At 54.5% G+C, this 27,083-nt stretch overlaps 1 protein-coding gene and 1 pseudogene across 1 annotated transcript; one reads left to right on the forward strand and one right to left on the reverse strand.

Moving 5' to 3' along the window:
• Positions 1 to 530: 530 nt before the first annotated feature.
• Positions 531 to 9,695, forward strand: LOC128065421 (polyunsaturated fatty acid lipoxygenase ALOX15B-like; annotated as a pseudogene).
• Positions 9,696 to 9,895: 200 nt separating this feature from the next.
• ALOX12B (arachidonate 12-lipoxygenase, 12R type) lies at positions 9,896 to 20,915 on the reverse strand. Its single transcript, XM_052658045.1, has 15 exons — positions 20,769 to 20,915; positions 19,427 to 19,631; positions 16,708 to 16,789; positions 16,512 to 16,598; positions 16,281 to 16,403; positions 15,871 to 15,974; positions 15,353 to 15,525; positions 14,976 to 15,119; positions 13,614 to 13,817; positions 13,306 to 13,392; positions 12,905 to 13,074; positions 12,339 to 12,460; positions 10,642 to 10,742; positions 10,267 to 10,437; positions 9,896 to 10,075 (listed from the first exon to the last, which is right to left on the reverse strand). Exons 1-15 carry the CDS (start codon positions 20,913 to 20,915, stop codon positions 9,896 to 9,898), a joined length of 2,100 nt encoding a protein of 699 aa, XP_052514005.1.
• Between the last annotated feature and the right edge of the window lie 6,168 nt (positions 20,916 to 27,083).

Raw genomic sequence — 27,083 nt, forward strand, 5'->3', positions numbered from 1 at the left:
ATCACCAGCCAGCGAGGATGCAACAGATCACACCCCTATCGAGAAAGCTCTGAGGACAGGCACCAGACCACAGGCTCAGAAATGAAGAGAGGGCCTGGCTGGCAGCTGGAGGGCATGGGGTGATTGTGTGCAATAAGAAGAGTGGTTCTGTCCCTTCCCCCCAAGGCATTCTGGTTTGACAAATTAGCCAGACTGTCCAGTGGCAAAGGTGTGGACATGGAGGAGGCGGAGTTACCTGGAGTAGCCTTAAGCAGACCCCCTTTCAGGGAGGCAGAGCCCCTTAGACAGCAAGAGGAGCTAAGGTTAGATGGCCAGCTGCGGGAGTGGCCTGGGCGGCGCGGAGGTGCTAGGCGGGCTTCGGGGTTGCAGCTCCAGGGGAGACCACTGTCAGGGCACAGGCCACGGGGCCCCAGCCTGGCACATGGGGCCTCGCGGAACCCCCTGCCCCACCTCCCTGACGACTCTCCCTCTTGCAGCCAGCCAACCCTGCCTCGTTCCCTGCGGCACTTCTGACCCCTAGACGGCAACTCATGAGCAAGTACACTGTGCGTGTGGCCACCGGCTCCCTCCTGGGCTCGGGGACCTGGGATAGAGTGTCGGTCAGCCTGGTTGGGACCCCAGGTGAGAGCTCCCGCCTGAGGCTGGACCGCTTTGGGAAGGAATTCCGGCAAGACGCAATGAATACGGTGCTGGCCGAGACCTCCTTGCACTCAAACCCCCAAGGACTTTGAGGTGACGCCCCCCCAGGATGTGGGCCCGGGGCTGCTGGTGCACGTGCACAAGGTGCCCCCAGAACTGCCCGGGCCCCTCGCGCCTGCGGCCCGGGACTCCTGGTTCTGCCGCTGGCTCCAGCTCACGCCGCTGCCCGGGGTCGCGCCCCTCCGCTTCCACTGCTACTAGTGGCTGGAGGGCAAGGGAAGCCAGGTGCTGTGGGAGGGACAGGTGAGTGAGGGGCCGGCTGGGGCCCTCCCACTGAGGGAGGCTAGTGCGGGTGGAGGGCCAGGGAGAGCCCCTGTGGGCTGGTGTGGCCACTGGTGGGAGGAGGGGCAGGTGGAGGAGGGGAGATCACCTGGGGTGAGAGTAAGGGCCGCTGGTAAAGAGGGGTAGTGGTTGGGAGAAATGATACTGATTCGAGGAGAGAGCTGGTGGAGGGACCAGTGGCGGGGAGGAACCAGTGGTTCAGGTAGTGGCAGTGGGTGTAGTGAGTGGAGGAGGGTGGGCCTGGTGGGAAGAGACCAGGGCTGTGAAGCAGAGGGAAAGGGTGGAAAGAAAGTGAAAGTGAAAGCCACTCAGTTGTGTCCAACTCTTTGAGACCCCAGGTCAGAATACTGGAGTGGGTAGCTGTTCCCTTCTCCAGGGGATCTTCCCAACACAGGGACTGAACCCAAGTCTCCCGCATTGCCAGTGGATTCTTTACCAGCTGAGCCACAAGGGAGGCAAGGGAAAGGTTGGGGAGGCAGGCAACTGGGGCCCCACAGAGGAAGGGCATGAAAACGGTCAGCACGCCCTTCTCTCCAGCTCTGCTGTTTGCCCCTCCCCATTGGCCTCAGCTGTTGAGCTGGGGTCAGTGACTGGGAGGGAGCAGGCTGCAGTTTGCGGAGGTGGGGTCTGCCTGGAATGGAGGGGCTTCTCCACCCCCCAGGAAGAAGTCAAAGAGACAGGGAGGCCAGTGGCTGACTGATGCTCCAGACCGGAGTTGCCTCACCCCAGGTCTGAGGAGAGGAAGGGGAGAGGCTGGGGTTCTGAGCATTAGGGCCAGGTTCCCCTCTTACATTTTCCCTCTCCCAAGCATAGTTGTCTGGCAGGACAGCCACCCTCTGCTCTATGCCCAGACCCAGGCAGAGACTGGCGAGGCAGTAGAAATACTGATGAGCAGTTCAAGGAGACTTCAGGCTGGCCGTCCCTAGGATCCCCACTTCTTAGTTTTTGGCTAGTAGGGGGACCACTTGCTCCTGTTTGCTGAGGTCCGCTGAGCCTCAGATCTGACTCCCTCCCCCGCCACGACAGCACACACATGAGGAATTCCAAGTCTTGGGGCAGTCCTCTACCCACCTTGCCATGCCTGAGCTTCCGTCCCAAAGCCCTCCCTTGTACAACCAGGCCCAGCAGCCACCAGCACCTCACTCCCATCTCCACCTCTGCCCATTACAGGTGGACTGAATTTTTCCCAGAGATACCCCACTGCTTGGATGCTGAAAACCTCAAGGAGCTTGATCTCAGCCTACGCTACTCAGTCGCCAAAGAAATGGATCAGAAGGGCTGCATCCTCTCCCTGTGAGCCTGCTGCCCCACCCAACACCTTCCCCGCTGCAGCCCCTCCCTCAGGGTGGACTAAGGCCCACTGTTCTTGGAGCCATTCTCACCCATCAGGGCTTCAGCAAGAATGACTAGGAAGTAAGTTCTAAGAATGCTCCTTCTTTGTTAACACCAGTACAAACATTTCCTGCTATCTGCTCTATCTTCACCATTTCTGAAAGCCTGCAGCCTCTGCCCTGTGGGTCTGTTTGCTGGTCATCCCCCTCCTCTGACTTTGTAACTACATCTTCAAACTGTCCCCAACAGTTAGTTGTTCTGAACAGCTGGAAACAGGCATCTCATGAATATCCTCAGCCATCAGGAAAAACCACCTGAAGCAGAAAGACTTTTTCCTTGCAAATTGCCATCTACCTTTTGGGGGCCTTGTGCCTCACATGCAGGCTTGAAAACCAGGCTAAGTCGAAGGATTTAGGAGTTTCCACTCTCCAATATCCATGTCTCTTCCTGAGTGCACTATGGGTCCAAACTATACATGTGGAGACTCAGTTCAAAAACCTCTGGACACACACACACAAAAAGCCATGGGTGATCCTTGGAGGTCCAGTGGCTAAGACTTCACTTTCCCAATGCAGGTGGCCCAGGTTTCATCCTTGGTCAGGGAACTAGATCTCATATGATCAACTAAGAGTTTGCATGCTGAAATGAAGCTTGAAGATCCTGCGTGCCACAACTAAGATCCAATGCAGCCCAATAAATAAATAACCATTAATAAAATAGCACTGTTGCCACAGCCCAAGATGATGTTCTGGTTTAACAAATTAGCCAGGCTGTCCCAGGGCAAAGGTGCAGGAGAATCAGTCATTGACCTGGTGAATTTTAATTTTAACAGGGAATTAGAACCCCTCATAGTTCAGAATCCAAAACAGAATGGGCTTGGACACTGCTGTTGTCCAGCATTCTTCACTCTTCTGACTTTCTCAGATTCTACTCAAATCCCAAATGCAGTCCGTGCATATCACAGAGTACCTGAGGTTCCACCAGAAATGGGTGGGGCTGAAAGAGTGGGTAACTCCTTTTGAATCTGACTAAATTCTGATCCCTTGTTTTCTGAGAAACCACTCGCTGGTGATGTCATCCCTCTAGCTGGGGCAGGAGGAAGGGAGCATCCTGAAGTGATGGTGCTGGAAGCTGGAGGTCTGCGTCCTGGCAGCGGTGGCAGTGCTGGAGGAAGGGGACTTGGGTCCCTGGTCTCCAGGGCGACCCTCTGCACACCCACCTCCTGCAGAGTATGTGTTTCTGCATACTCTATTTAAGGAAGACTCCTCCTTTGCCTACTAGTTCCTAAACGGCTTCAACCTGGTCCTGATCTGATACTGTCATCACCTGTCCAAGAACTTCCCTGTCACTGATGCCATGGTGGCTCCTGTGATGGGCCCCAGGACCAGTCTTCAGGCGGAGCTAGAGGTGAGGAGTGCAGGGGGTCCAGGCAACCTTTCCTCCCCTCCGAGTGTCTTCAGAAGCCCAGATGCCCTGGCTCCCAGTCCTCCAGATCCCTTCTCTTCCACCCAGCCCTGACCACCCTTCACCCTTTCCCACTCCTTTCCCAGCTAGCTCAGCCACCCCTTTAAGTCAACAGCTCCTGCTCATCCCTGGAAGGAGGTGTGTTATTCTTTGAGGGCAAAGATGGAGCGGGCAGGGCTCAGTGTGGAATGCTCTCTCCTGGTGCTTTGCCAGGCTCCCTGCATTTGGTGGGACCTTACCATTCAGAAAATTGATTCTCGTGGTTTCTGAGGATGTACTGAAGCTGGTGAACAATGTGCTCCTCAGAGTTGCTGTCTCCTCCAACTCTGGGCTACCAGGAGAGAGGAGCCCTCACCCCTGAGAGTGCCTCCTGCATCCCAAAGTGCCATTCCCCAGCCGGCCTCCCTCTCTCCCTGTCTGTCCTTGAAGTTTGGGGCTGGCCACAGCAGAAGCATCTCCAATACTCAGGCAGAGATCTCTCTCTTTTTTTGGCCCTGGGCTAGAATACCTCCTGGCTCCAGGGAATAGGATTAAAAAGTGACGGTGAAGTCACTCAGTCATGTCCAGCTCTTTGCAATCCTGTGGGCTGTAACCTGCCAGGCTCCTCTATCCATGGGATTTTCCAGGCAAGAACAGTGGAGTGGGTTGCCATTTCCTTGTCCAGGGGATCTTCCCGACCCAGGGATCCAACCCAAGTCTCCCACATTACAGGCAGTCCCTTTACCATCTGAGCCACCACTTCCAGTTAAATTGGGGCTTCCCTGGTAGCTCAGCTGGTAAAGAGTCTGCCTGCCATGCAGCAGACCCTGGTTCGATTCTTGGGTCTGGAGAAGGGATAGACTACCCCACCAGTATTCTCGGGCTTCCCTGGTGCCTCAGATGGTAAGAATCTGCCTGCAATGTGGGAGGCCTGGGTTTGATCGCTGGATTAGGAAGATCCCTTGGAGGAGGGCACGGCAACCCACTCTATTATTCTTGCCTGAAGAATCCCCATAGACAGAGGAGCCTGGTGGGCTACAATCCATTGAGCTCACAAAAAGTTGGACACGACTGAGTGACTAAGCACACACAGCACACCAGCTAAATACTTGCAAGTGCCCCTACCCCTCGCTGCCTCCCTCAGCCTCCCAGGACTGCCCCCTGTCTAGCCCTCTTCCCCATCTTCTCCTCCCATAGAAGGGCTCTCTGTACCTGGTGGGCCACGCCATCCTTAAAGCGTCCGCTCCAGCGTCATCAACGGACAACCCCAGTTTTTGGCTGCCCCCCTGACCCTGCTGCGCCAGTGCCCTGGTGGACCCCTGCTACCTCTCGCTATCCAGGTCAGCAAGGCAGAGCCCTGGGAGGGAAGGGGGGTGGCATGTCATCTGCTCAGGATGACTGAAAGCTTTTCCCCTTCCCAATGCTGCTGTTTCAAGTGCTGAATATGATGTATTGTCTCATCCTACCCAGCCCCTCCCAGCCCCTGCCCCACACAACCAGGAACCTGCATGACTCCGTGCTGGTCCCAGGAGCCCTCAACTGGGCTTTCCACGTGTGCCAGCAAGGTGGCCTTTGATCATTTTACCTCTCAGCAGTGTTTCCTCTCTTGTAGTGGATGTGATCTAGTGTAGAAAATTCTCCTCTGGAGTTTACTGCGTGCCCAGGACTGTTCTAAGTACTTCACCAGCATTAACTCATTAAATCCTCAGAGCAACCCAATGAAAAAGATTATGATCATCAACTTTATTTTACAGATAAGGAACCTGAGTCACAAGGAGGTTAATTAACTTTCCTGGGGACATGGGGCTAGTTAGGGAGCTGACCATGTGATCTGGTCCCATGGGCAGGATGACAGGTCACAGTTGCTGCACCTAGTTTCTGCCTGACACCCACCCGCCTCCCCCATACACCCGATTCCAGCTCTCCCAGACATCTGGCCCAGACAGCCCCATCTTAGAGCCCAGCAACTCGCCTGAGGACTAACTCCTGGCCAAGACCTGAGTGCGACATGCAGAGTGCCTGGTGCACAAGATGAACATACATTTGCTTCAAACCCACCATCTGATGGAGGCCTTTGCTCTGGCCACACTATGGCAGCCTCCCATGTGCCACCCCATTTTCAAGGTAAGGGATCCCACCTCTCAGTGTCCAGAGCTGCGGGGGACCTGGGGCTGCCTCATCTAACCTCAGGCTCTGGTTCTCCCCAGCTGCTCATTCCTCGTTGTCACTGCATCTCCCACATCAACCTTTATGGCTGCACTAGGCTTTTTGCACCAGGAAAGTTCAGCTGACTAGGTCAGGCCTGGGATCCTGGTAGTCAGCAGAGAGAGCCAAGAAGGAGCCAAGGCTGGTCCTGAGCCCCTTGCTCCCAGAAGCTGTGGACTGTCTGCTCATTACAGATAATGTCAATGGGACGGCTGGGCAGCCTGGAACTGATGGCCAAAGAGCTGGAAACTCTCACCCACTGCTCCCTCTGTCTGCCCTACCAACTGCTGACCATGAGGTTCAGGACATTGCCAACTACTACTACCGAGACAGCGCGCCCCGGATCTGGGCAGCCATAGAGGGGTGAAGCTCCCCAGAGCCTGAGGGCTCCACACCTCACCCTTGGCTCCATCTGTCTTGTTTGTTCTTCAACTTCTCATCTTCTCCCCAGACACACTGCTGTCTTGCAGTCCTTTCCTGCTTCTCTTCCTTCCTAGCTGTGTGACCTTGGGCAAGTCAGTTAACCTCTTTGTGTCTGAGAAATGCTGGGCTGGATGAAGCACAGCTGGAATCAGGATTGCTGGGAGAAATATCAATACCCTCAGATATGCAGATGACACCACCCTTATGGCAGACAGTGAAGAAAAACTGAAGAGCCTCTTGATGAAACTGAAAGAGGAGAGTGAAAAAAGTTGGCTTAAAGCTTAACATTCAGAAAACTAAGATCATGGCATCTAGTCCCATCACTTCATGGCAAATAGATGGGGAAACAGTGATGGACTTTATTTTTTAGGGGCTCCAAAATCACTGCAAATGGTAATTGCAGCCATGAAATTAAAAGACGCTTGCTCCTTGGAAAAAAGCTATGACCAACCTAGACAGCATATTAAAAAGCAGAGACATTACTTTGCCAACAAACGTCCGTCTAGTCAAAGCTATGGTTTTTCCAGTAGTCATGTATGGATGTGAGAGTTGGACTATAAAGAAAGCTGAACACCGAAGAATTGATGCTTTTGAACTGTGGTGTTGGAGAAGACTCTTGAGAGTCTCTTGGACTGCAAGGAGATCCAACCAGTCCATCCTAAAGGAAATCAGTCCTGAATAGTCATTGGAAGGACTGATGTTGAAGCTGAAACTCCAATACTTTGGCCACCTGATGGGAAGAACTGACTCATTTGAAAAGACTCTGATGCTGAGAAAGATTGAAGGCAGGAGCAGAAGGGGACGAAAGGGGATGAAATGGTTGGATGGTGTCACCAACTCAATGGACATGAGTTTGAGTAAACTCCATGAGTTGGTGATGGATAGGGAGGCCTGGCGTCCTGCAGTCCATGGGGTTGCAAAGAGTCGGACACGACTGGGCAACTGAACTGACTGAACTGTCTGTTTTCTCATCTGAAAATGGAGCTGATAGGAGACCTACCTCAAAGGTTATTATTAGAATTAAATGTAAAGCCCTTAGCACAGATCTCAGGTGAATATGATATGCTCTTTGAGCATTAGCTATTATGATTATTATTCCCCTCAAAGACAGTTGCCTTGTCTCTAGACTTCCCTTTGAAGTCTCCTTCACTGGAGACATCCTTGGCATGTACCTCTGGCCTCTACCCTGGAGGCCAGGTGTTTTTGATGTCTGGCTTCTTTGTGGGTCCCCATCCCTGCAGTTCCTGAGCATAACCACCTCCCTTGGGCACTGGGCTCTGTGATGGCTCTACTTCATGAGCCTCACGTGGCTTCATTTTTTGTCACATGAAAGGAAAGTTTCACGCGGCATCTCTTCCCTCGAGTCTTACCCCCGCCTTCCACTTTTCCTGCTCAGCATACATGAGTCCTAGGGAGGCTAGGCACCCTGATTCTCTCTCTCTCTCTATCCAAACACTGCCTCTTGCTCAAGCCCAGCTTATACCCACTTCCCCTTGAAGTCCTCAGGGACTCCTCACAATGAATTTGCATAGCTGGAGGTGCCCGTGTCAGAACTCTTCTTAGCAATGGCTCGTGTGCTCTGCCATGGCTGAAGGTGGATGCTGTGGTGAGTGGGGCAGGCCCTGCTCTGCCCTTTGAGAACTAGTGGGGGACATGGACGCCAGCGTCCCTGTCCGAACAGAGAGAGGCCTGGGGTCCAATCCTTCTTTGTGGTTTGATGTGGCCTAGACAACTGGAATGCCGAAGCCTACAAGGCCCGTGAGCAGGAAAGAAGGTGGACAGAGACTGGCTAGCCAGCCACTCACGTTTCTCAGATGAGGACAATGGTGACTCAGCTATGACTAAAACGAGAGCTTTAGATTTTTTGGGAGAGAAACCAGTCATTTTCTAATGTTTAAATGTTGGCCACGCATTCAACTTGAAAAAGAAACCAAAAAGCTTGGTAGTCAGCCAGAGACCGAAGCCTCCAGGCTTGAAGCTTGGCTGGCACTTCCTAGAATGTGAAGTTGCCCATTTTCCTTCTCGGGCCTCAGTTTCCTCCTGTTAGGGCAGCTGGTTTCAGTGGCCTCTTCCAACCCCCACCCTGGGGCAGCACAGGCTCCCAACTGTGTCACCACGTACTTCTGCCCCCCTCCCATTGTTGGCATCTACTACCCCAACAACCACGCTGTGAGCAAGGACTTGGAGCTGCAGGCCTGGGTCAGGGAGATCTTCCAGAGGGGATCTCTTAGCCGTGTGAGCTCAGATGAGGTGTTCACCCCTGCCGGCCACCCTCAAGACCCCACTTTCCCAGGACAGCAGACCCCGGGTTTCAACTCTGCTGCCTCTGCCGTCTCCATCCAGGGGTGTCTTCCAGCCTGGACAGCTGTGCTGACCTGATGGAGTTTCTCACCATGACCATCTTCAGCTGCTCAGCCCAACACACTGCTGTCAATACTGGTCAGGTGAGGGGGGACTTTGCAGGGGACAAGCCAGGTCATGGGGGATGTGGGCCTAGCAGGAGTCCTGGCAGCCTTGTGCCTACTGAGTCTAGGGGGTCAGTTTGGTTTCAGTGGCTGGATGCCCAATTCTCCCAGTACCATCTGGCTCCCCCTGCCTACCTCCGAAGGCCAGAGCCTGACAAGCCTGGTGGCTTCACTCCCTGAGGTCAACGTCACGTGCCACTCCCTTGAGCTCTTCTGGAGTGTCAGCGATGAAACCAAGGACACTGTAAGGTCCAGGGTGGGGTGGGGTGGGCTGGGGTCTCAGGTTCCGGGCGAGTGAGTGGGGTGAAGAAAGGCTGCTGGGGACACTGCATTACTTGGAGGATGCACTGAGCAGATTGGGCTTCTGGGGGGCAGGGCCTGGAGTGATGTAGTTGCTGGGGGGTGTGGTTTAGGGTGGCAGGGGTTCCTAGTAGGTGGAACTTAGAGTGGTCTGGGTTTCAAAGGGCTCATGGCTTGGGAGGTCTGGGTAGGCTGGATGGAGGGTGGGCTTTTGCCTAGACTGGATGGTGAGGTTGTTTCAAGTTGAATGGGTCTTGGGTGGTCTGGGTTCTTAGGTAGGTGAGTGGGACTTGGGTGGTGGTCTGTGTCCTTGGGTGAATTTTCTGGTGGCCTGGGTCCCAGGGGACTCCAAGTGGATCAGAATAGCTTTTGGTTGAAAATTGGGGCCAAGGCTTGCGGGTCAGGAGCTCCAGCCTTCTCTCCTGCCATTCCCAGCGGTACCTGGGCACCTACCCTGATGAGCACTTCACTGAGGAGGCCCCGAGGAAGAAGACTTCTGTCTTCCACAGCCACCTGGCCCAGATCTCACAGGACATCCAGGAGTAAAACCGGGGCCTGGCGCTGCCATTTGTGTGTACCTGGACCAGGCTTTGGTGGGAACAGCATCGCCTTGTGAGCACGGCACGCCCCAGCCCCGGCATGCACCCATAGTAAACACAGAGACAGCCCCCGGGCTTGTGTTTGAAGTGATTTTATTGGAAAACAGGCGGGTGCAGGACAGGAAAGGTGAGTGGAGAGGGGCCGAACTAAATAGAAATGCTGTTCTCGATCAGCACAGGGTCCAGGTAGTAGTAGGGAATGGGGAGACACTTGTTGCGTTGGCGGATGTTGTGTGAGATCTGAGCCAGGCGCTGGCGGAGCGTCTCTATGCTCCTCCTCGGGGCCTCCTCCACAAAGTGGATGTCCGGGAAGTGGCCCAGGGGCCGCTGTGGGCACAGAACCACGAGGCTGGAACGGAGCCCCACCCCTCCCCACCCCTTTGGTCCTTCCCCTTTAGCAGCCTCCCTCCCTGTCTCTTGCCCTTGACACCCCCTTCTCGTTGGGCTCCCAGCCCCCCAGCCTCCTGCCTCTGCTCAGAGGTTCCCCACCCCCACCTGCACCCCCAGGCCCAGGACACCTTGTCGTCGGGCTCCCGACTGAGTGTCCAAAGCACCAGTAGGGTGATGCATGTGGTCTTAATGTCCGGCAATGTGTCAAGAAAGGTCTCCAGCGTGGTCAGCCCCTTGGCCTGTATTGGTGGGTTCCGCATGGATGAGGGGAAGTTGGGCATCCAGGCGGTGAACTCCAACTGGAGGTGGAATAGAGAGGGGCTTCTGGGTCAGAGGGCACCCTGAGACCCTCGGGTGTTGATGGAGGCGGGGATTGAACTGGGGACTCTGGTTGAGACAGACCTGGGCCAGACTGGGGATTATGGCTGAGGCAGAGTTCAGACATTGGGGCTGGGATAGAGGTAAAGTCTGGGCCTGGGGCAGAGGCTGGTGAGTCCAGGTACCTGCCCTGTGTTGACAGCTGCGTGTTTTGCAGAGCAGGTGTAGATGACAATGGTGACATATCGGATCAGCTCAGGCACAGTTCGCAAGCATGTGGGGAAGCCTGGGGGGTAGGGCAGGTGCGGGCAGGTAAGGCCCAGGCCACATTAGTGCTGCCCAGGTCCTGGCTGGCCCACAGATGGCATGGCCAAGCCCAGCTCACCCTGTTCTTACAGCACTCCAGGCTGCCCCTAACCTGCCTGTTTGGCCCTTGTTTGGGCACAACCCACCCTCACCCCCAAGGTGGGGTTCAACTGGGCCTTGGCCAAATGTCCTCGGGGGCTTCTCCAAGCTCGCTTCTCTTTCCTGTACCCCACCTGAGCACCTAGCTCTAGTTGCCATGGTGAACCCAGGTTCCAAAAGCCCAACACATTCAAACCAGACCCGTCATCTTCCTCCCTCAACTGCTTCTCCTTCAAAGCCCCCAGCTCAAAGAATGATACACACCATCCACCTAGTTTCGAGAGCCCAAAACCCAGGGGTCACCCTTGGCTCCTCCCTCCCACCACTCAGCCCCCACCGACAAACCCAAACCAGTGAGCAAGTCCTGTCATTTCTGTCTCCCAGCTAGCTCTGGCATCCTCTTCATCCCCAGAGCCCTCTCCCAGGGCAGGTCCCTGTCATCTCCCTCCCAGACACCATAGCAGCTTCCCAAACTATTCCCTGACCGCCAGTGCAGTCTGACATCCTACTGTGCACGTTTCATCTCCCCAGACACCCCTCGACAGCTCCCTCTGAATGCGGAGGAATTCCAGATTCCTTAACCGGGCTGCACCCAGCCCCTGCTCCTGGCTTCAGCCTCATCTCACAGGAGGCTGCCCCACTCCCCCCGCCCCAGAACCCCAGCTGCAGGGACTTATCAGCAGTCCCAGAACTAACTCTGCTCAGTCTGGCTTTCAGGTCTTTCCACATGCAGCTCCCAAGTCAGGACTCTCCAACCCCACCCCTGTCATCACCTGGCTGATCTCCCATTGTACAAATCTTAGCTAGATCTTAGCTTGCTGCTACCCACCCCTCACTCTCTACCTGCCAGCCCTCCCCAAGCTGGGGTAGGTTCCCCTGGCCCACGCTGGGTTCCTACAGCCCCTCCCTGGCTTCCCCACAAACTGCACCAGTCTTACACCTGCCCCTTTACAATGAGTGGCTACCCCTAGAGACTGATCAGCTCAAGGGCAGCGCCTTCAGGGTCTCATTCTCTTTGGCCTTCCCAGTAACCAGTACACTGTTCACTACGTCTTAGGTGCTCACTAAATACTTGTTGAGTGGGTGCCCAAGTGGCACATCTTCAGGATTCGCTCCCCATCCCCTCTCTCTCCTGAAGCCTGCCTGCTCCTCGCCAGCTCCCCCGCCTCCAGCACACACTGGCCTGACCTGTTGGAACTCATGCCCCATTTCTCAGCCCACAAAGGTTTTTTTTTTTTCCCCTGAAGCAAGAGACTGGAATCTCTCCAGGTATCTACCAAGATGACCCACAGCCCCTGAGCTCAGACAGGGACCCCCAGCTAGTCAGGCTTTCCTCCCCAACCTCTCTGAGATACCCCTGCTCCAGCAGCCAGCGAAGAGCGCTGTTGAATCCTAGGGCTCTCTTTGGCCTCCTTCAGCCCAAAGTGAGACTAGCTCCAGCCCAGCCCTGGGTCCCTGCTGGGGGTCAGGCCCATACCCGAACTCTCACGCCCTAGGAGGCACTCCTCGAATATCTCCTGCACCCAGGACTGCAATTCCAGGTCACCTTCCACAGCAGCGTCACACGGGTAATAGTAGGTGATGATCTCTGTCACATACCTGACCAGGGGACAGAACCTTAGTCTGAACCCCCAGTGCCTTCCCTCACCATGGTTCTCCCACCTCCCTTAGGATGCCCCAGCATCGGCTGACCCAGAGGAGCCCCAGGCCCGTGGGTGGGCAGAGGTAGCAAGAGGAGCGGCAGGGCAAGGTCAGAAAACACTCAGAGTGGTCCCAGTAAGGATCAGATGAGGCCCACAGGCAGCTCAGAGCCCAGACAGGGTCTGGCAAGCAGAGGCAGGCTGGGGCCGAAGCAAAGAAGGGGGCCATCAGGCCTCAGAGGCCCCACCCAGAATGTGAACACATGTGTGATCCCCACACACATCCAGATCTTATCCCCAAGCCCCGGGATGGCACCCCTGGTCCTTAAAATCTCCCCAGACAGCCTCTAACATCCCAGGGTGTGTCCACCTCAACTGCTACCCACTGCTGCCCTGACCTCACCTCTCCAGTGCGTCCCACACTGCCAGGCTGTCCTCACGGTAATAATACCCTGGCAGGTCCTGAACCCCACGTCTCACGAAGTCATCAGGGAGGTAGAGGTTGTCGTAGTTGATCTCCGACAGAGCCCGCACCATCGCCTCAGCAAAGCCGGCCAGGCCCAGGGACATGCTCTGTTAGGGACCAGGCAGACCTTGGTGCACACTGTCTAGGGATCCTCTCACTCCGGACCAGCACACCCAACTCGGCCTCTGGAGCCTAGCAGACACAGCACCCATCTTAACTGGTCCCCTCCCTCCGTACCCACTCATGATCTAAAGGCAGCTGGGAAGTTCAGCTTTAGTCAAACTGCAAAGGCCAGAAGGGAAACACATGTCTTGTGGGGTTGGAGAAAGAAGTCTTACCCTGGCAGAGAGCCCCCCTTCATTAAGGAGGACAGCCCGCCCGATGCTGTTGATCTGGATGGTGTATCGGGTGTGGGGGATGAGGAGCTGTTGGGGGGAGCAAGGAAGATGATGAGAGAAGACTGAAGTCATCCTCCACAGGACGTCAGCACCCCCTGTTTCTGCAACATCAAACCCCTCAACAGCCCTCCAAGCTGCTTCCCCAAGTCTGGCTGGAGTCCTTCTGACTGCTGAGCAAACCAGGCAGCTTTCTGGGGATGACTGAGGGCAGCAATGTTTCATAGAGGCCCCTTGGCCCAAGCCCATACCTTGTAGAGGGGGTGGCACATGGGTAGCTGCCTCAGCATGGCCAGGCAGAAGGCCTCAGCGATGAGGTGGGTCTCCAGCAAGTGAGAGATGCCCTCGTGGCAGTAGAATTCAGCATAGCGCACCCACGTCTTGGCCAGCAGCCAGTCCCACTCGGAGTCACTGGGCAGGAAGATGGGGCAGTCGGGCCCGGGGGTCTGGCTGAGCTGGGGGTGAGGAAAGAGAAAGTGTTAGGTGAGAGCAGAGACCCACATACACGAGGGCCCCCACTACACAAGGGAGGCAGAAGGGAGATCAGGGGGTGAAAACCCCAGCCCCTACACTCCAGTCCCTCTGGTCCTCTGAGCACACCAGGGCCTCCCCTCCCTTCTCACATCTGCTCCTGCTCTTCCCTCTGCCTGTGCTACCTTCCCCATCCCTTCCTCTACCTGAAAGCTCCCACTCATTCTACAAGAACCAGCTCAAAGTCTGCCTCCTCTGAAAACCCATCCTTACCTCAATCCCATAGTCGCCACATTCAGCTGTGCAGGCTGTGCAGTGCACAAGGGCACCCAGCTCCCTAGGAGTTAGTGGTTCATTGAAATCTAGTCTGTACCGCTCCACTAACAAGCCAGGAGCATCGGAGCTGGGCTGATCCCCACTCCCACCCCAGGGGATGACTAATTCAGACATGATCCTGCTGGAAACCTCTGGGAAGAAAGCATCCCAGTTTCCCTTCCAGCCAGGCCACACTCTGGAGGCAGCAGCTAAGTTTGATTAGCACAGTTTTTCTAGCAGATAAGCCACAGCAGGCACTGACTTATCAAGCAGATGGATGAATGGAGTCAAAGAGACAGGCTTATTCCTACCTGGTCACTTCTGTGCATACAGACACAGTACCCACACTCTACACACTGGGGCTTACACACGAGTGCACCCACAGGGACCCATCTTTATGCAGCATGGGCATACAAGTGGCAGCACAAAGATGTACCCATGAAGAGACCCTTGGAGACTCAGTCTGGTGCTTACAGCCATACACCAGGCTCACCACTAGCCACACACAGAGACAGGGACATACATAAACATAGGTGTATTCTTAAATGCACACATAGGAACATAAACTCACACAGGCACACATGCCTACACAGAGATAGTGCACACTCACAGGCACAACCCTTCACAAATAGGTACATGCACAGGGACATAAAGTTCACATATATACACACACACAGGCTGATCGACTGACCATAAACTCACACAGATAGAAGTATACAAGTACATACACTGGCCCACGCAATCACACATCTCTTCATGTACACACACAGGCTCACCCGCTGGCGACATTCACACAGCACCCACCCCCAGGCCTGCACCCCAGGCACCTGGATGGCAATAGGCAGGAGGTTCCCTTCCCGGCCAAAGTGCAGCAGGCAGAGTGGGGCGCAGTGGTACTGCTTCTGGCCGCTAAGTTCAACGGCAGGAATGCCCTCCAAGATGCGGTAGTCAGCCAGGTAAATGTTCCCCTTCTGGAGGGGAGCCGTGATGAGTGGACAGGTAGGCACCCAACACGTGGTACCCATGACCCACGCCTTGAGTGCAGGGTGCTCTGGCTCCCCAGGTGTGGGGTTGGCCAGGACCCGAGTTGGGGAGTGGGGTAGGGGGTGGGGGTCTGCCAAGGAGTAGGTGGGGAGAGACAGGGATGCCAGGAGAGAGGGAGGAAGGGAGGCTGTGGGGGGCTCAATTCCAGAGCAGGCTTCACCTCCAGTTCCGCTTGTAGGCACGTTCCCTCTCCCAGGAAGGGGGCCACCATGTCGTCTGTGACCGGGAATTTGTCCGGGATACGCGTGCAGCGGCAGAGCAGGCCTGGGTTGATGCCGTTGAGGTACTGGTACCCAAAGAAGCTGTCCTCTGCCCAGTGCTCAGCCACGTACTCTGGGGGGACAGCGCGGGGACGTCACGAAGCCACCCACTCCCCCTCAGGGTCAGAGAGGACGAGAGCTGAGGCCCGGGGAGAGGGAGGAAGGCCATGGACCACCGAGATTTCGGGAGGAAAATCAAGCTCCAGGCCTCGGCCTCCGGTTGAGCTGCCGTAGGGGCGCCGGGCGGCGTTTTCCAAGGAGCCGCCAGAGGGCGCGCTCGCCTGTGCGAATTCCGGCCTCCGGTTCACTGTGCGGCTCCCGCCCCACACCCCACGCGGGGGTCCTGCCTCCCGCCCGCGGCTCGAGCACCTGGGGCCCGATCTCACCCCGCTTCCCCGTTCTCGTTCCCACCCCATACCGAAGACGACAGATTTATTGCCAGGGAAAATTTTCTTAATATCCTTCAGTCTCTTCCAGGACCGTTTGCTGTCCACCAGGCCGCGGAGTTTGAACCCCAGTGCCCTAGGACAGGGGATTCGAGGGGGAGGCCGTCAGAGATGGGGTCCAGTGCCCCTGGGACGGCGGTAGGGCTGCCCCGCCCCCACCCCCAGGGTCTCTTGAGTCCCTGAGTCTGGCGGGGGCGGGGGGTCTCAGGGTCGCCCCGTGGCACAGCTCAAGGCCTTCCTTAAGGTAGGTCTAGGAGTGTCGTCTCTAAGGTTCCTGAACCCACTCTTTCCGGCTCCCGCTGCCCTCCTGGCCATGCTGTGGTGGGCGTGGAGCGGGACAGTCTACAAAAGCCCTCACACCCCGCCGCTCACACACACTCACATGGGGCTCAGGCGGAAGAAGAAGGAGGCCGTCTTGGTGAAGGAGTAGCGCAGATTTAAGTCCAGGAACTTGGTGGCCTTAAAGTTTATGAGAATCGGGAACCCCGGGATGTAGCCATTCCACCTGTAGGGAGGAGGGCAGGGCTGGGCATCTGGGGTCCAGGACACAGTAAGGGGGCAGAGAGCAGGTGTCAGCCATGGGAGGGGCCCTTGGGTAGCCCCAAGTCCTTACTCCGGCCGGTTGGGGTTTCTCCGGGCAGGAGGGCGGTAGCTGGGGATGTGTACGTAGTTGGGCAGGCCAGGAACAAAGACTCTCCAGCTGCAAACAGAAGCCGAGCTGGTCGGTCCTGATGGCCACGCACCATCCCAGGGCACAGCCACCACTGGCCCCCTGACCTCCCGCAGCCCCTGCCCCCCAACCCCCTCACTGGTAGAAGTCCTGCTTGGCTCTGAGCTCCTCCTTTCGGTGTTCCAGAAGGATCGGGAGTGTGTCATCTGCTGCTGTCTTTCCTGTAGGGAGACCAAGGAGGAGGCTCAAGGCCTGCCCCTGCCCCGGCCTGCCCCTGCCCACTTCGGGGATCAGAATTCAGCTTCTGTCCTCAAGGCCAGCACTGTGGGGAGGTGGGACAGGGCCAGGAATGGGGAAGGCTTACCCTGGGAGAGAGAGGGTGTGTTTTCTCCTAGAAACTCAGATGAAAGGATCAGAAGGATTATGGACCACCCTTCCCTGTCCTTGCTCTACCCTTCCAGGGGCTCTGATGCAGGGAAGTCCCTCTTCTAGAACTCCTGGAACATGAATACCTAACAGTTATTTAGAACTTACTGGCTACCAGGCACTTTCTAAATATTGTGTTAGTTGCTCAGTCATGTCCGACTCTGCAACTTCATGGACTGGGGCCCGCCGGGCTCCTCTCTCCATGGGATTTCCCAGGCAAGTATACTGGAGTGGATTGCCATTTCCTTCTCTGGGGCATCTTCTCGACTCAGGGATCAAACCCAAGTCTCCTGGGTCTCCTGCATTGCCTGTGGATTCTTTACCGTCTGAACCACCTGGGAAGCCCTTCTAAATACTTATGTCAATAATTTAATTTGCACAAGAACAGTTTGAATTATGAGGCAGATGACTTATAGACCCACAGTCTGATCTCCACAATTCCAAAAGGTTCAGAAATCAAGTTTTTGTTTTTTATTATTATTTTTTTCCACAAATAGGTACACACTTCTTGGCCAGCCAAACCTGATCTAAATTTACCTGAGGCTGCATAGAGTCTTGATTTAAATCACTCTGAAACTACTCAGTTTTGGCTTGCAGAAACATTGGACATATTTGCAGTTACCCTGGCAGATGTATCATGTAACATACGGTATGTGTGAGTGTACAAAGAATATATACATATATGAAGATACATTTGCGTAAATACATACAGGAAGTCCCTTTAACTGTAGTTTCACTTTCCCTAGTTTCAGCTCCTTGCAGTCAACCTCAGTCCAAACATGTTAAAAGGAAAATTTCAGAAATAACATTGGCTTCTCACATCAACCCCATGAAGTAGGTTCTGCTGTCAGCCCAGTTTGACAGATGAGGACACTGAGGCTTAGAAGAACTTGGAAATGAGTCCTGATGCCCAGCAAGTGGTGAAGCTGACACTCACATCCTGCCTGGTAGTCCCAGGCTGGCAGGCGCCTGTCGCTGCCTCCCTATCATTTTCCTTCACAGGCCGCCTTCCTTCTCCTTCTATCTGCCTCAGCTCACATTGCACTCTGGGTGAACAATGCCATCTGGAGTCGTGTGACCCATAGACACAGTTCAGTTTCATCCCTGGGGTGGGAGCCTTCATCCTTGAAGGTCCCAGCCGGTCATTCAAGTCTCCCTGCCCTGGTATTTCATGGCAGCTGCCCCACCCAACCCCATTCGTGCCTGCCTCCCAGCATCACCCTGCCTGTCCCGTTTCCACGCCACTCAGACCTATCACTGTGGGAAGATGCTCTGCGTCCTCTGTGAGGCCCTCTCTTATTGGCCCCACCTGGCCAGGCCTGCTTCCCTCTGCCCTTGTCTCTCCTTTCCCCAGCTCAGGCCCTGACCCCCTGCTCCCAGGGCAAGGACTTGGCCATGGGGAAATGAGAGAAGGAAGAGGGGTGGTCAGCCTCTGAAAGGAGGAGCTCCCCACCCTGGGGCTCCCTCAGCCCTGTTTCCCCTCTCATCTGCCTCGGAGAAGGCCAGAGGAGCATGGCTGGTTGAGAGAGGGGACCAAAAGAGGACAAGATTGCAGTCTCCTTGGAGCAGCCACACAAGGGTGGATATAAGGGTGGATGCAAGGGACTTGGGCCCTCAGGTCCTGTCCGTTTTCCATAGCAGCAATCAAGTGGCTGGGAAAACAGCTGGGCTGGCCTTAACTGGCCACTTCAAAGAACTCATGACAGTCGATATGAGTAACAGGGCCTTGGATTGGACTGCAAAGGAGCCTCACTGAATAGGGGGTGGAGTGAGCAGTGAGTCCTTTGAGAGAAATAAGGTGTCCTTTTGGAGTGATTGGAAGCCCATTGGAGCCACAGAACATCCCATCAGTCTAAGAAATGCTCAATTAGAAATCCAGGGCATCGTGAGTAGGTACAAGACCTCCTGTTGCAGGGCCTTGGAGGGCTGTTGAACCATCAGGGCTTCTTCAGAAAATAACAAGGCAGCAGGCAGAATCATGGGAGATCCTATCAGAGTAACAAGGCATCCTGTTACAGTAACAGCACCCTGAGGGGGTAACAGGGAGTCTTCAGAGCAGCAGTGCCTGCTGCTTGGTGTACATAGGGCATCCGATCAGAGTCCTGAGGTCTGAGAGTAGCCAGGCTTCCTGTGGGCATTGAGGGGAGGACTGTAGAGATAATGGAGAGCCCTCTCTGAGAATGCTGTCTGCAGTCAGACCCTGGGGTCCAGAGAGTAGCGCCCCCTGCCTCATTCCTCCAGGCCACAGCCTTGAGCTGGGCCCAGCAGAGCAGCATGGACCATGGCTGGTGTGGGAGAGTGACAGGTGTGCCTGGTGCCCCTGTCAGGCTGGCACTTGGCTGGCTGGCTGGGAGCCTGGGGTGGCCACGCTGGGGTGGCCAGGCCAGAGCGAGGGGGCTTCATCGTATGGGATGGAGACAGTGAGGACTTACCTGTAGCCTCCCGGAGCGCCAGGGTCTCATAGCCGTCCATCCACTGGTAGGCAGGGAAGTGGTAGATGTGGCCATTGGGCGCACAGACCTGCACGTATTTGCAGTACCAGGGGTTCTTGGGGAAGAAGGAGTAGCGCTCCTTGTACAGGCGGACGATGATGAGGTCCCCCAGGTCCTGCTGACACTGGACAGTGTAGTCGTCCACCTGGGCGGGCACAGGGCCAGCTGAGCAGGCCAGCCTCCCACCTGCCTGCCCCCTCACCCAGGCCCCACTCATGCTGGGCGATGCTTACCTCCCTAGACCAGGATGACCTGATTGTTGGGGTCTCTGTCCCTCCCACCTGCCTGACCCCACCTGGGCAGGACTCCAGGCCCTCCCTCTCTCCATCCTCGGCTCCTGAAATCCCCTTCTCCCACCTCCTCCTCCCCAGCCACCTGAGGCTGCAGGAGCCATGAAGACCCCCAGGGACTGGTGTATAAGGGGTCTATATAGAGCCCCCCAAGCCTCCTACATCCTTAAGAGTGGGCAGAAGTGGTCCAACCAACCCCCCGTTTCCTCCCACTTATCAGTGAAGATGTGGAGATTCAGAAATGTCTACAAAGATAGAGTGATCTACTAAGGTCACATAGCAGCAGGTGGCTGGACCTGACTCAAAATTAGGCTGAGGGCCCAGCAGATGGGGCCTTTCATCACAGAGCAGGAGAGTCCCTGCTGGGCAGGCTGGTCTGATGCTTTGTATGACACAGAGAATCCAGTGGAAATTTAAGCCAGTGATGCTGAAGCTTAACAACTTATTGACCAAAGACTCATTAATAAGTCTTTTGTTACCTGAACATTATTCACCAGAGATGGTTCAGTATTCACTTACATAACAAATCACTGGCCATGGATCTTATTTTGCAAAAAATCCCCTGGTCGATAATGTGTTAATTCAGGAAGGGTGACTAAGAATGGGAGAGGGAGGCATGAGGAAGAGTGTGAGAGAGGAAACAGGAAAGGGATGAGGGAAGAGGGAGTGGAAAGAGACTGGGAAGAAGGAGAGATGAAACAACTGGGAGAGGGTTGAGAGGTGAGGGATGTGGGGTGAGTGATGACAGAGAGAGATGAAGAAGAGAGGAAGAGAGGTGAGAAAAGAGCAGGGGGCGGAATGAGAGATGATGGCAAAGGAATGAGAGGTGACGGGGAGTGGGGAGGGGGTGGAAGAAGGCTGGGAGCCAGGTCTTGGGTGAGGGCCTCGGGGCCACCTTGGAGCCCCAATGCTTTCAGAGCCCGGTACCCCTCCATCCCTCCCCTTTCTCCCCAGGCACACTCACACACACACACACACACACACACACTCACCGCACCAGTTGCAAAATCTCTTCCAAAGTGGTTCAGCAGCTGCTTATGGCTCTCTCCCTGAGTCCCCACGATGATCAGAGAGATGGAGTCCATGGTTCCCGATAAGAAGTCGGTGCCTGTGGCCACCCTGACTTTGTAGGTGGCCATGGTTGCTCTTCAGGAGGCAGGAAGCGGGCTCAATCACAGACACAGTGAGGGGGGCCACAGGGGGGCCCAAGCCCGGCAGGAAAAGTCAGACACAGACAGGAGTGGAAAGGTCAGACTTCCTAGGTGGAGAGGTGAAGCAGGGACCCAGAGGCTGGCGAAGCTGCTGCCCTGGACGGGGGTGGGGGTGGCACCAGGTCGGGTGCAGGACAGAAGCCTGGCAGGCTGGGGTGGGGCTGTGCTCCAGGGCCAGTGAGCAGGCGTCTGGGCTGCCGGCCTCTGGGAACTGGCAGGGAGGGACAATAGGCAGGGTGCTGGGCCTGCCCCTGAGAGGGCGGGTAGAAGAGGCCTTGGATGGAGGGGTGGGGGAGCCAGTCCAGCCTGAGCCAAGGCCTCAGGAAAGTTAGGGGGAGGGCCCCCAGATCTTTATCAGCCAACAGTTTCTTCCTTCTGCCCACCCCTATTGGCTACAACATTGGGCACCCTGCTGAGAAGGGCCGTGGATAGCAGATCACTAGCACTGGTTCTGGGGGCCCTGGTGGGTGGAGGTCAAGGGAGGGGGGACCCAGCATAAACCCACTGTCCAGCTGGCCTGTTGCCTTGCCATTCCACTCTGGGAAATGGGCAGTTAGTGCCCACAGTAGGAAGGCTGGCTTATCCTTCTGTCCCAGGGCCCAGAGCCCACAGTACCGAGGGTGATGAATGTTGAAACTAGAGCTTGGGGACCCTAGGACACACAAAGTCTCCAGGAAGGGGTCAGGGATCAGCATGGGGGGGGGGGGTTATCTGTGGCTTCCTATGGGGCCACAATCAGCCAAAGAGGGATTGGAATTGAATACAAATGTAGAATACTGTTGGAGTGAAATTTGGGGCATACGAATTAAGCTAGGGACTTCCCTTGTGGTCTGTTGGTTAAGAATCCACCCGCCAATGCAAGGGACATCGGTTCCGCCCCTGGTCCAGGAAGATCGTACGGGCCACAGAGCAGCCAATCCTTACACCACAGTCGGACCCACGAGTCGCTCCTACTGAAGCCTGAGTCTAGAGCATATGATCCACAACAAGAGAAGCCGTCCTGTTGAGAGCTAGAGCATAGCCCCCACTCTCTGCAGCTAGAGAAAGCCTGCCTGACGCAACAAAGCCCACAGCAAACAAAAAGAAAATAATAACTAATTGACAAACAGCTATTGCATCAGGAGGAAAAAAATAAAAAGTTAAAAAAAAACCACCCTAGCAATTCTTATAAAAGTCAGACCAGTGAGTAGCTCTGGGATAAGAGTACAGACTCAACATCAACCCCTCACACTGCCCCCTACTCCAGATCAAGCAGATCAAGCCTGGTGGTGGCAACTTCTCACCTTTGGGACAATGACATCCTTTCACGTGGCCCCCAGGGCCCCCTTCATGGGTCTCCTCCCCCACCACATTCCCCTTTTCTCTCTTCTGCCTGGGACTAGGTGCCTCTCATTCATTCACCAGCAGACACGATGGAGCCCCCTCCTATGTTCCCTGCAATTTATTTATACATTTACTTTTGGCTGCTCTGGGTCTTTGTTGCTGCGCACAGGCTTTCTCTAGTTCAGTGAGTGGCTGCTACTCCTTGTTTCAGCGCATAGACTTCTCATTTCAGGGACTTCTCTCATTGCAGAGCATGGGCTCTAGGGCTCCGGGCTTCAGTAATTGCAGCACAGGCTCAGTAGCTATGGCACTCAGGCTCACTTGCCCTGTGGCATGTGGGGATCTCCTCGGACCAGGGGTCTTTTGAAACTATGTCCCCTGATTCTCAACCACTGAACCACCAGGAAAGTCCCCTCCAATATATTTTTAGGGCTTCACAAAACAAATCCCTGCTTTCCTTCATGGAACTTACATTCTAGTAAAGGAAACAGACAATTTTACCTAATAGCCAGGTAAATCAAGTACTATGTTAAAGAGTGATAAGAGCTGAAGAGAAACTACAAAGTGGGGAAAGATAACAAAGAGTAAAAGACTACACTTTAGATATAGAGTAGCCAGATGTCCGGGGCTTCCCTGGTGGCTCAGTGGTAAAGAATCCACCTGCCAATGCAGGAGATGTGGGTTCAATCCCTGGGTTGGGAAGATCCCCTGGAGAAGGAAATGGCAACCCACTCCAGCACAGTTGCTCAGTCGTGTCCGACTCTTTGTGACCCCATGAACCGCAGCACGCCAGGCCTCCCTGTCCATCACCAACTCCCAGAGTCCACCCAAACCCACGTTCATTGAGTCAGTGATGCCATCCAACCATCTTATCCTCTGTCATCCCCTTCTCCTCCTGCCTTCAATCTTTACCAGCATCAGGGTCTTTTCAAATGAGTCAGCTCTTCCCATCAGGTAGCCAAAGTATTGGAGTTTCAGCTTCAACATCAGTCCTTCCAATGAATATTCAGGACTGATTTCCTTTAGGATGGACTGGTTGGATCTCCTTGCAGTCCAAAGGACTCTCAAGAGTCTTCTCCAACACCACAGTTCAAAAGCATCAATTCTTCAGTGCTCAGCTTTCTTTATAGTCCAACTCTCACATCCATACATGACTACTGGAAAAACCGTAGCCTTGACTAGATGGACCTTTGTTGACAAAGTAATGTCTCTGCTATTTAATATGCTGTCTAGGTTGGTCATAACTTTCCTTCCAAGGAGTAAGCGTCTTTTAATTTCATGGCTGCAATCACCATCTGCAGTGATTTTGGAGCCCCCAAAAATAAAGTCTGCCACTGTTTCCACTGTTTCCCCATCTATTTGCCATGAAGTGACAGGACTGGATGCCATGATCTTAGTTTTCTGAATATTGAGCTTTAAGCCAACCTTTTCACTCTCCTCTTTCACTTTCATCAAGAGGCTTTTTAGTTCTTCTTCACTTTCTGCCATAAGGTTGGTGTCATCTGCATATCTGAGGTTATTGATTTTCTCCCAGCAATCTTGATTCCAGTTTGCGCTTCATTCAGCCCAGCGTTTCTCATGATGTACTCTGCATATAAGTTAAATGAGCAGGGTGACAATATACAGCTTGATGTACTCCTTTTCCTATAAGGGACCAGTCTGTTGTTCCATGTCCAGTTCTAACTGTTGCTTCCTGACCTGCATATAGGTTGCTCAAGAGGCAGGTCAGGTGGTCTGGTATGCCCATCTCCAGCACATGGGGTCTCAAAAGAGTCGGACATGATTAAACAACAACAGCCAAGTAAAAGCTCTTTGAGAAGGGGGCTTTTGAGTAAAGATATAATGTGAAAGCAGCTCTTTCCAACCACAGGGACTTTGCACACACTGTTCCCTCTTAGACCTGGTTAATGTTTCCTCTTCCTTTAGACTGTAGCTTGATAATTGCTTCATCAAGAAAGGCCAAGTTTAGGGAGGTTCAAGAGAGAGGGGACATGTATATACCTGTGGCTGATTTATGCTGATGTATGGCAGAAACCAACACAACACTGTAAAGCATTATCCTCCAATTAAAAATAAATAAAATTTTTTAAAAAGACCAAATTTAACGCTTAATGGCTCCTAGAGCACTGTAGTTAACATCTTAGATGAATATCTGTCTTTCCCACTAGAGCAGAATGTCTGTAATTTGATTTTCTCCCAACCTCCACGCACAATAGCTGGTACCTGGGAGACTCTCAAACTATGGGTTAGCAATGAGGACTAACTATGGGTTACCAAGATCAGGGGTGGGAACTGAACCAAGAATGGGGTTGGAATTAGGGTGAAGATTCAGAAAGGATGCGGTGAGGGGTAGAAAGCGATGTGAGGCAGGGGGGTGGGTTACGGGGATGGAGGCAGGATGAGGAAGAGGCTGGGGGTGAAGGTCATGTGCCGAGGCTCTGTGACTGGCAGGGCTGTCTCATTGCCTGGGCACAGTGCTCTCTCGGGCTGTCAGGCCTGTCAGGCCCGCCCTTCTGGGCTCTACTCAGCCACCATGATGACTCTTGGATGATGCTAGGAACCTGATGATTCAAATATGCATCTTAAGATGCAAAGCTGAAGCAAATTTTCCCAGTCGCCTGCCTTCTAGCTACTCCTCTTCCCTTGAGACTGTGCCCCCAGGGGGCTGCTAAGGCTCCTCGAGGGGCAGGGCCAAGGATGGGGAATTGAGGCTCAGGGGCTTGGGATGCCAAGTCCTAAAGGAGCAGGGTTAAGCGGCCCAGTCTTAACTTTCTAATCCAGCAGTACAGTAATATCATTCTGTGGGGCGTGGAAGGAGGCAGGGGCACCCAGGCAGCCAGGAGGGTAGCCTGGGAGGGGACATGGTGGGAACGGGGAGGGAATTGATGGTATAGAAGAGCTTGGGAGTCACACAAACCCAGGGAATCTACCACCATTCTCCAAATCACAATCCACTCCCAACAGGTCTCCCCCAGCCAATTCCCAAAAAAGCAGGAGTGGTGGCTCTGGCTTTGATCGGGGCTCAAGTCTGGAGTGAGAACTCAGTTCTTAAGGGAAACAGAGATGAAGATGGGGATGGTGGGGATACAGACATGGCCGGGGACATGGAAGGGATTAGGCGTAAGGAGATAGATGGGGCACTCCCTAGTTACAACCAAAATGAGGATGCATGACTCTGGGTAGGTGCTCATTGGGCTGAAGAACTGGTTCTCCTTGACCAGGGCTGGACCCAGGGAGCAGAAGAGGTCCCTGGGAAGGATGCAAGCTCACTGAGTTGGCTCACAATGAGCCACCCACACAGGAAGCCGAGCCCTCACTGCTGGGGCACCCCCCACCGCCTTACCCCACCCTGAGCCCTGCAAGGCAGAGGAGCAACCCTGGGAGCCCCACCTCCCCAAGACAGAGGGAAAAAAATCAAGTCAGGTCACATCCCTACTTTAAGCCAGAACTTAAAACCGTTTTGCCCTTGAATCAAATCCAAAGACTTAACTGAAGACTGTAGGATCGTGCAGGACCCAGATTCTGTCCCCTCCCTGTGGTCACCTGTTCCAGCCACTCTGGCCTTGAACGCACACCCTTCAGGACCCTTGCACTTCCCTGACCACCGCACCTGGTGCCCCTTGACCCAGGCATGCTAAGCCACCACCTGGCTTCATCTCCTGACTGCTTTCACAACCATCTAAAAGGATTTATTTATGTGCTGTTTGTCTGCCCCCATAAGCCAGTTGAAGTAGGGGTCATGCCAGGGGCATTCACAGCCACAGCCCCCACAGAGTGTCTAGGGAGACAGGAGCCATGAGGCAAGCAAATCCTAGAACATTCATGCTGGAAGGGACTTTCCTGGTCTTCCCATCCCTCCCATTTATCTGACACATCTGGGCCACTGAGGCTGAGGGACTCGCTCAAGCCCAGCTGGGGAAAGAGGGCTGGATGCTTCCCCTTATAACATACCAGCTGCCCTTCAGACTGACGGAAAAGCACGAAGGGGTCCAGGGTGCCAGCTGGGGGCCGCCACCTGTCTGACAAAGCAGGAGCTTTACATGGGCCCCCTCCCTACACCCTGTCCCCAGAGGTGTCCAGAACCCACACAAAATCCTACATGTAGTCAGGTGTGTCTCCGCAATAAATCTCACTCCAAGCTGGCTTTCTGGGGAACCAGATTCCAATGACCTACCCTGGTCCCACCCTTTCCAGCTCAGGGCATTTTTCAGATGAGGCATGTCTTCTAATGCTAATTTTGGTGCAGGCCAAGTAGCATCCCTGCTCGTGGAAAGACAAGCTGCCTGTGACTTCCCTGGTGGTTCAGGGGCTAAGACTCTGTGTTCCCTATATGGGGCTTGGATTCGATCCCTGGTTAGGGAACTAGATCCCACAAGCTGCCACAAAGATCTATGATTCCACATGCTGCAACTAAGACCTGGCACAGCCACATTAAAAAAAAAATTATCTGACTGTGCCCTAATATCATTCCAGTGTATCTCTCCGTCCTGCTGTTCTAAGTCAAAGCCCAGTTTTAAGAGGTGGGCACACCCAGCCTTTGCCACAGTCCTTCTGGCCACAAGGTGGCGACATTGGGTATTTATCATTCTTTGATTTTATTCAAATATGAACAAAATCTGGTGAGACATCCCCAAAGACTCCTCTTCATGCACAAGGTCACAGGGATCCTCTTCTTCCAGCATCACAGGTGCAGGAAGTAAAAATTCAGTCTTTGGTAGAGCCAAATGCTGCCCCACACACACTCCCCAAAGACACTGTGACTCTGGCCAGAGA

This window comes from Budorcas taxicolor, chromosome 19 (assembly GCF_023091745.1).
Source record: "Budorcas taxicolor isolate Tak-1 chromosome 19, Takin1.1, whole genome shotgun sequence".
In the NCBI taxonomy this organism is placed as follows: domain Eukaryota; kingdom Metazoa; phylum Chordata; class Mammalia; order Artiodactyla; family Bovidae; genus Budorcas; species Budorcas taxicolor.

What these genes read in the sequence shown, in the direction of transcription:
- ALOX12B (XM_052658045.1), bottom strand. Translation starts at nt 20,915, where the DNA reads ATGGCCACCTACAAAGTCAGGGTGGCCACAGGCACCGACTTCTTATCG. An exon ending in TTCTTCCGCCTGAGCCCCAT is followed by an intron (nt 15,975 to 16,280) that starts GTGAGTGTGTGT and finishes CCCCTGTCCTAG; the next exon opens with GGCACTGGGGTTCAAACTCC. An exon ending in GTGTGGGACGCACTGGAGAG is followed by an intron (nt 12,461 to 12,904) that starts GTGAGGTCAGGG and finishes TCCCCTGGTCAG; the next exon opens with GTATGTGACAGAGATCATCA.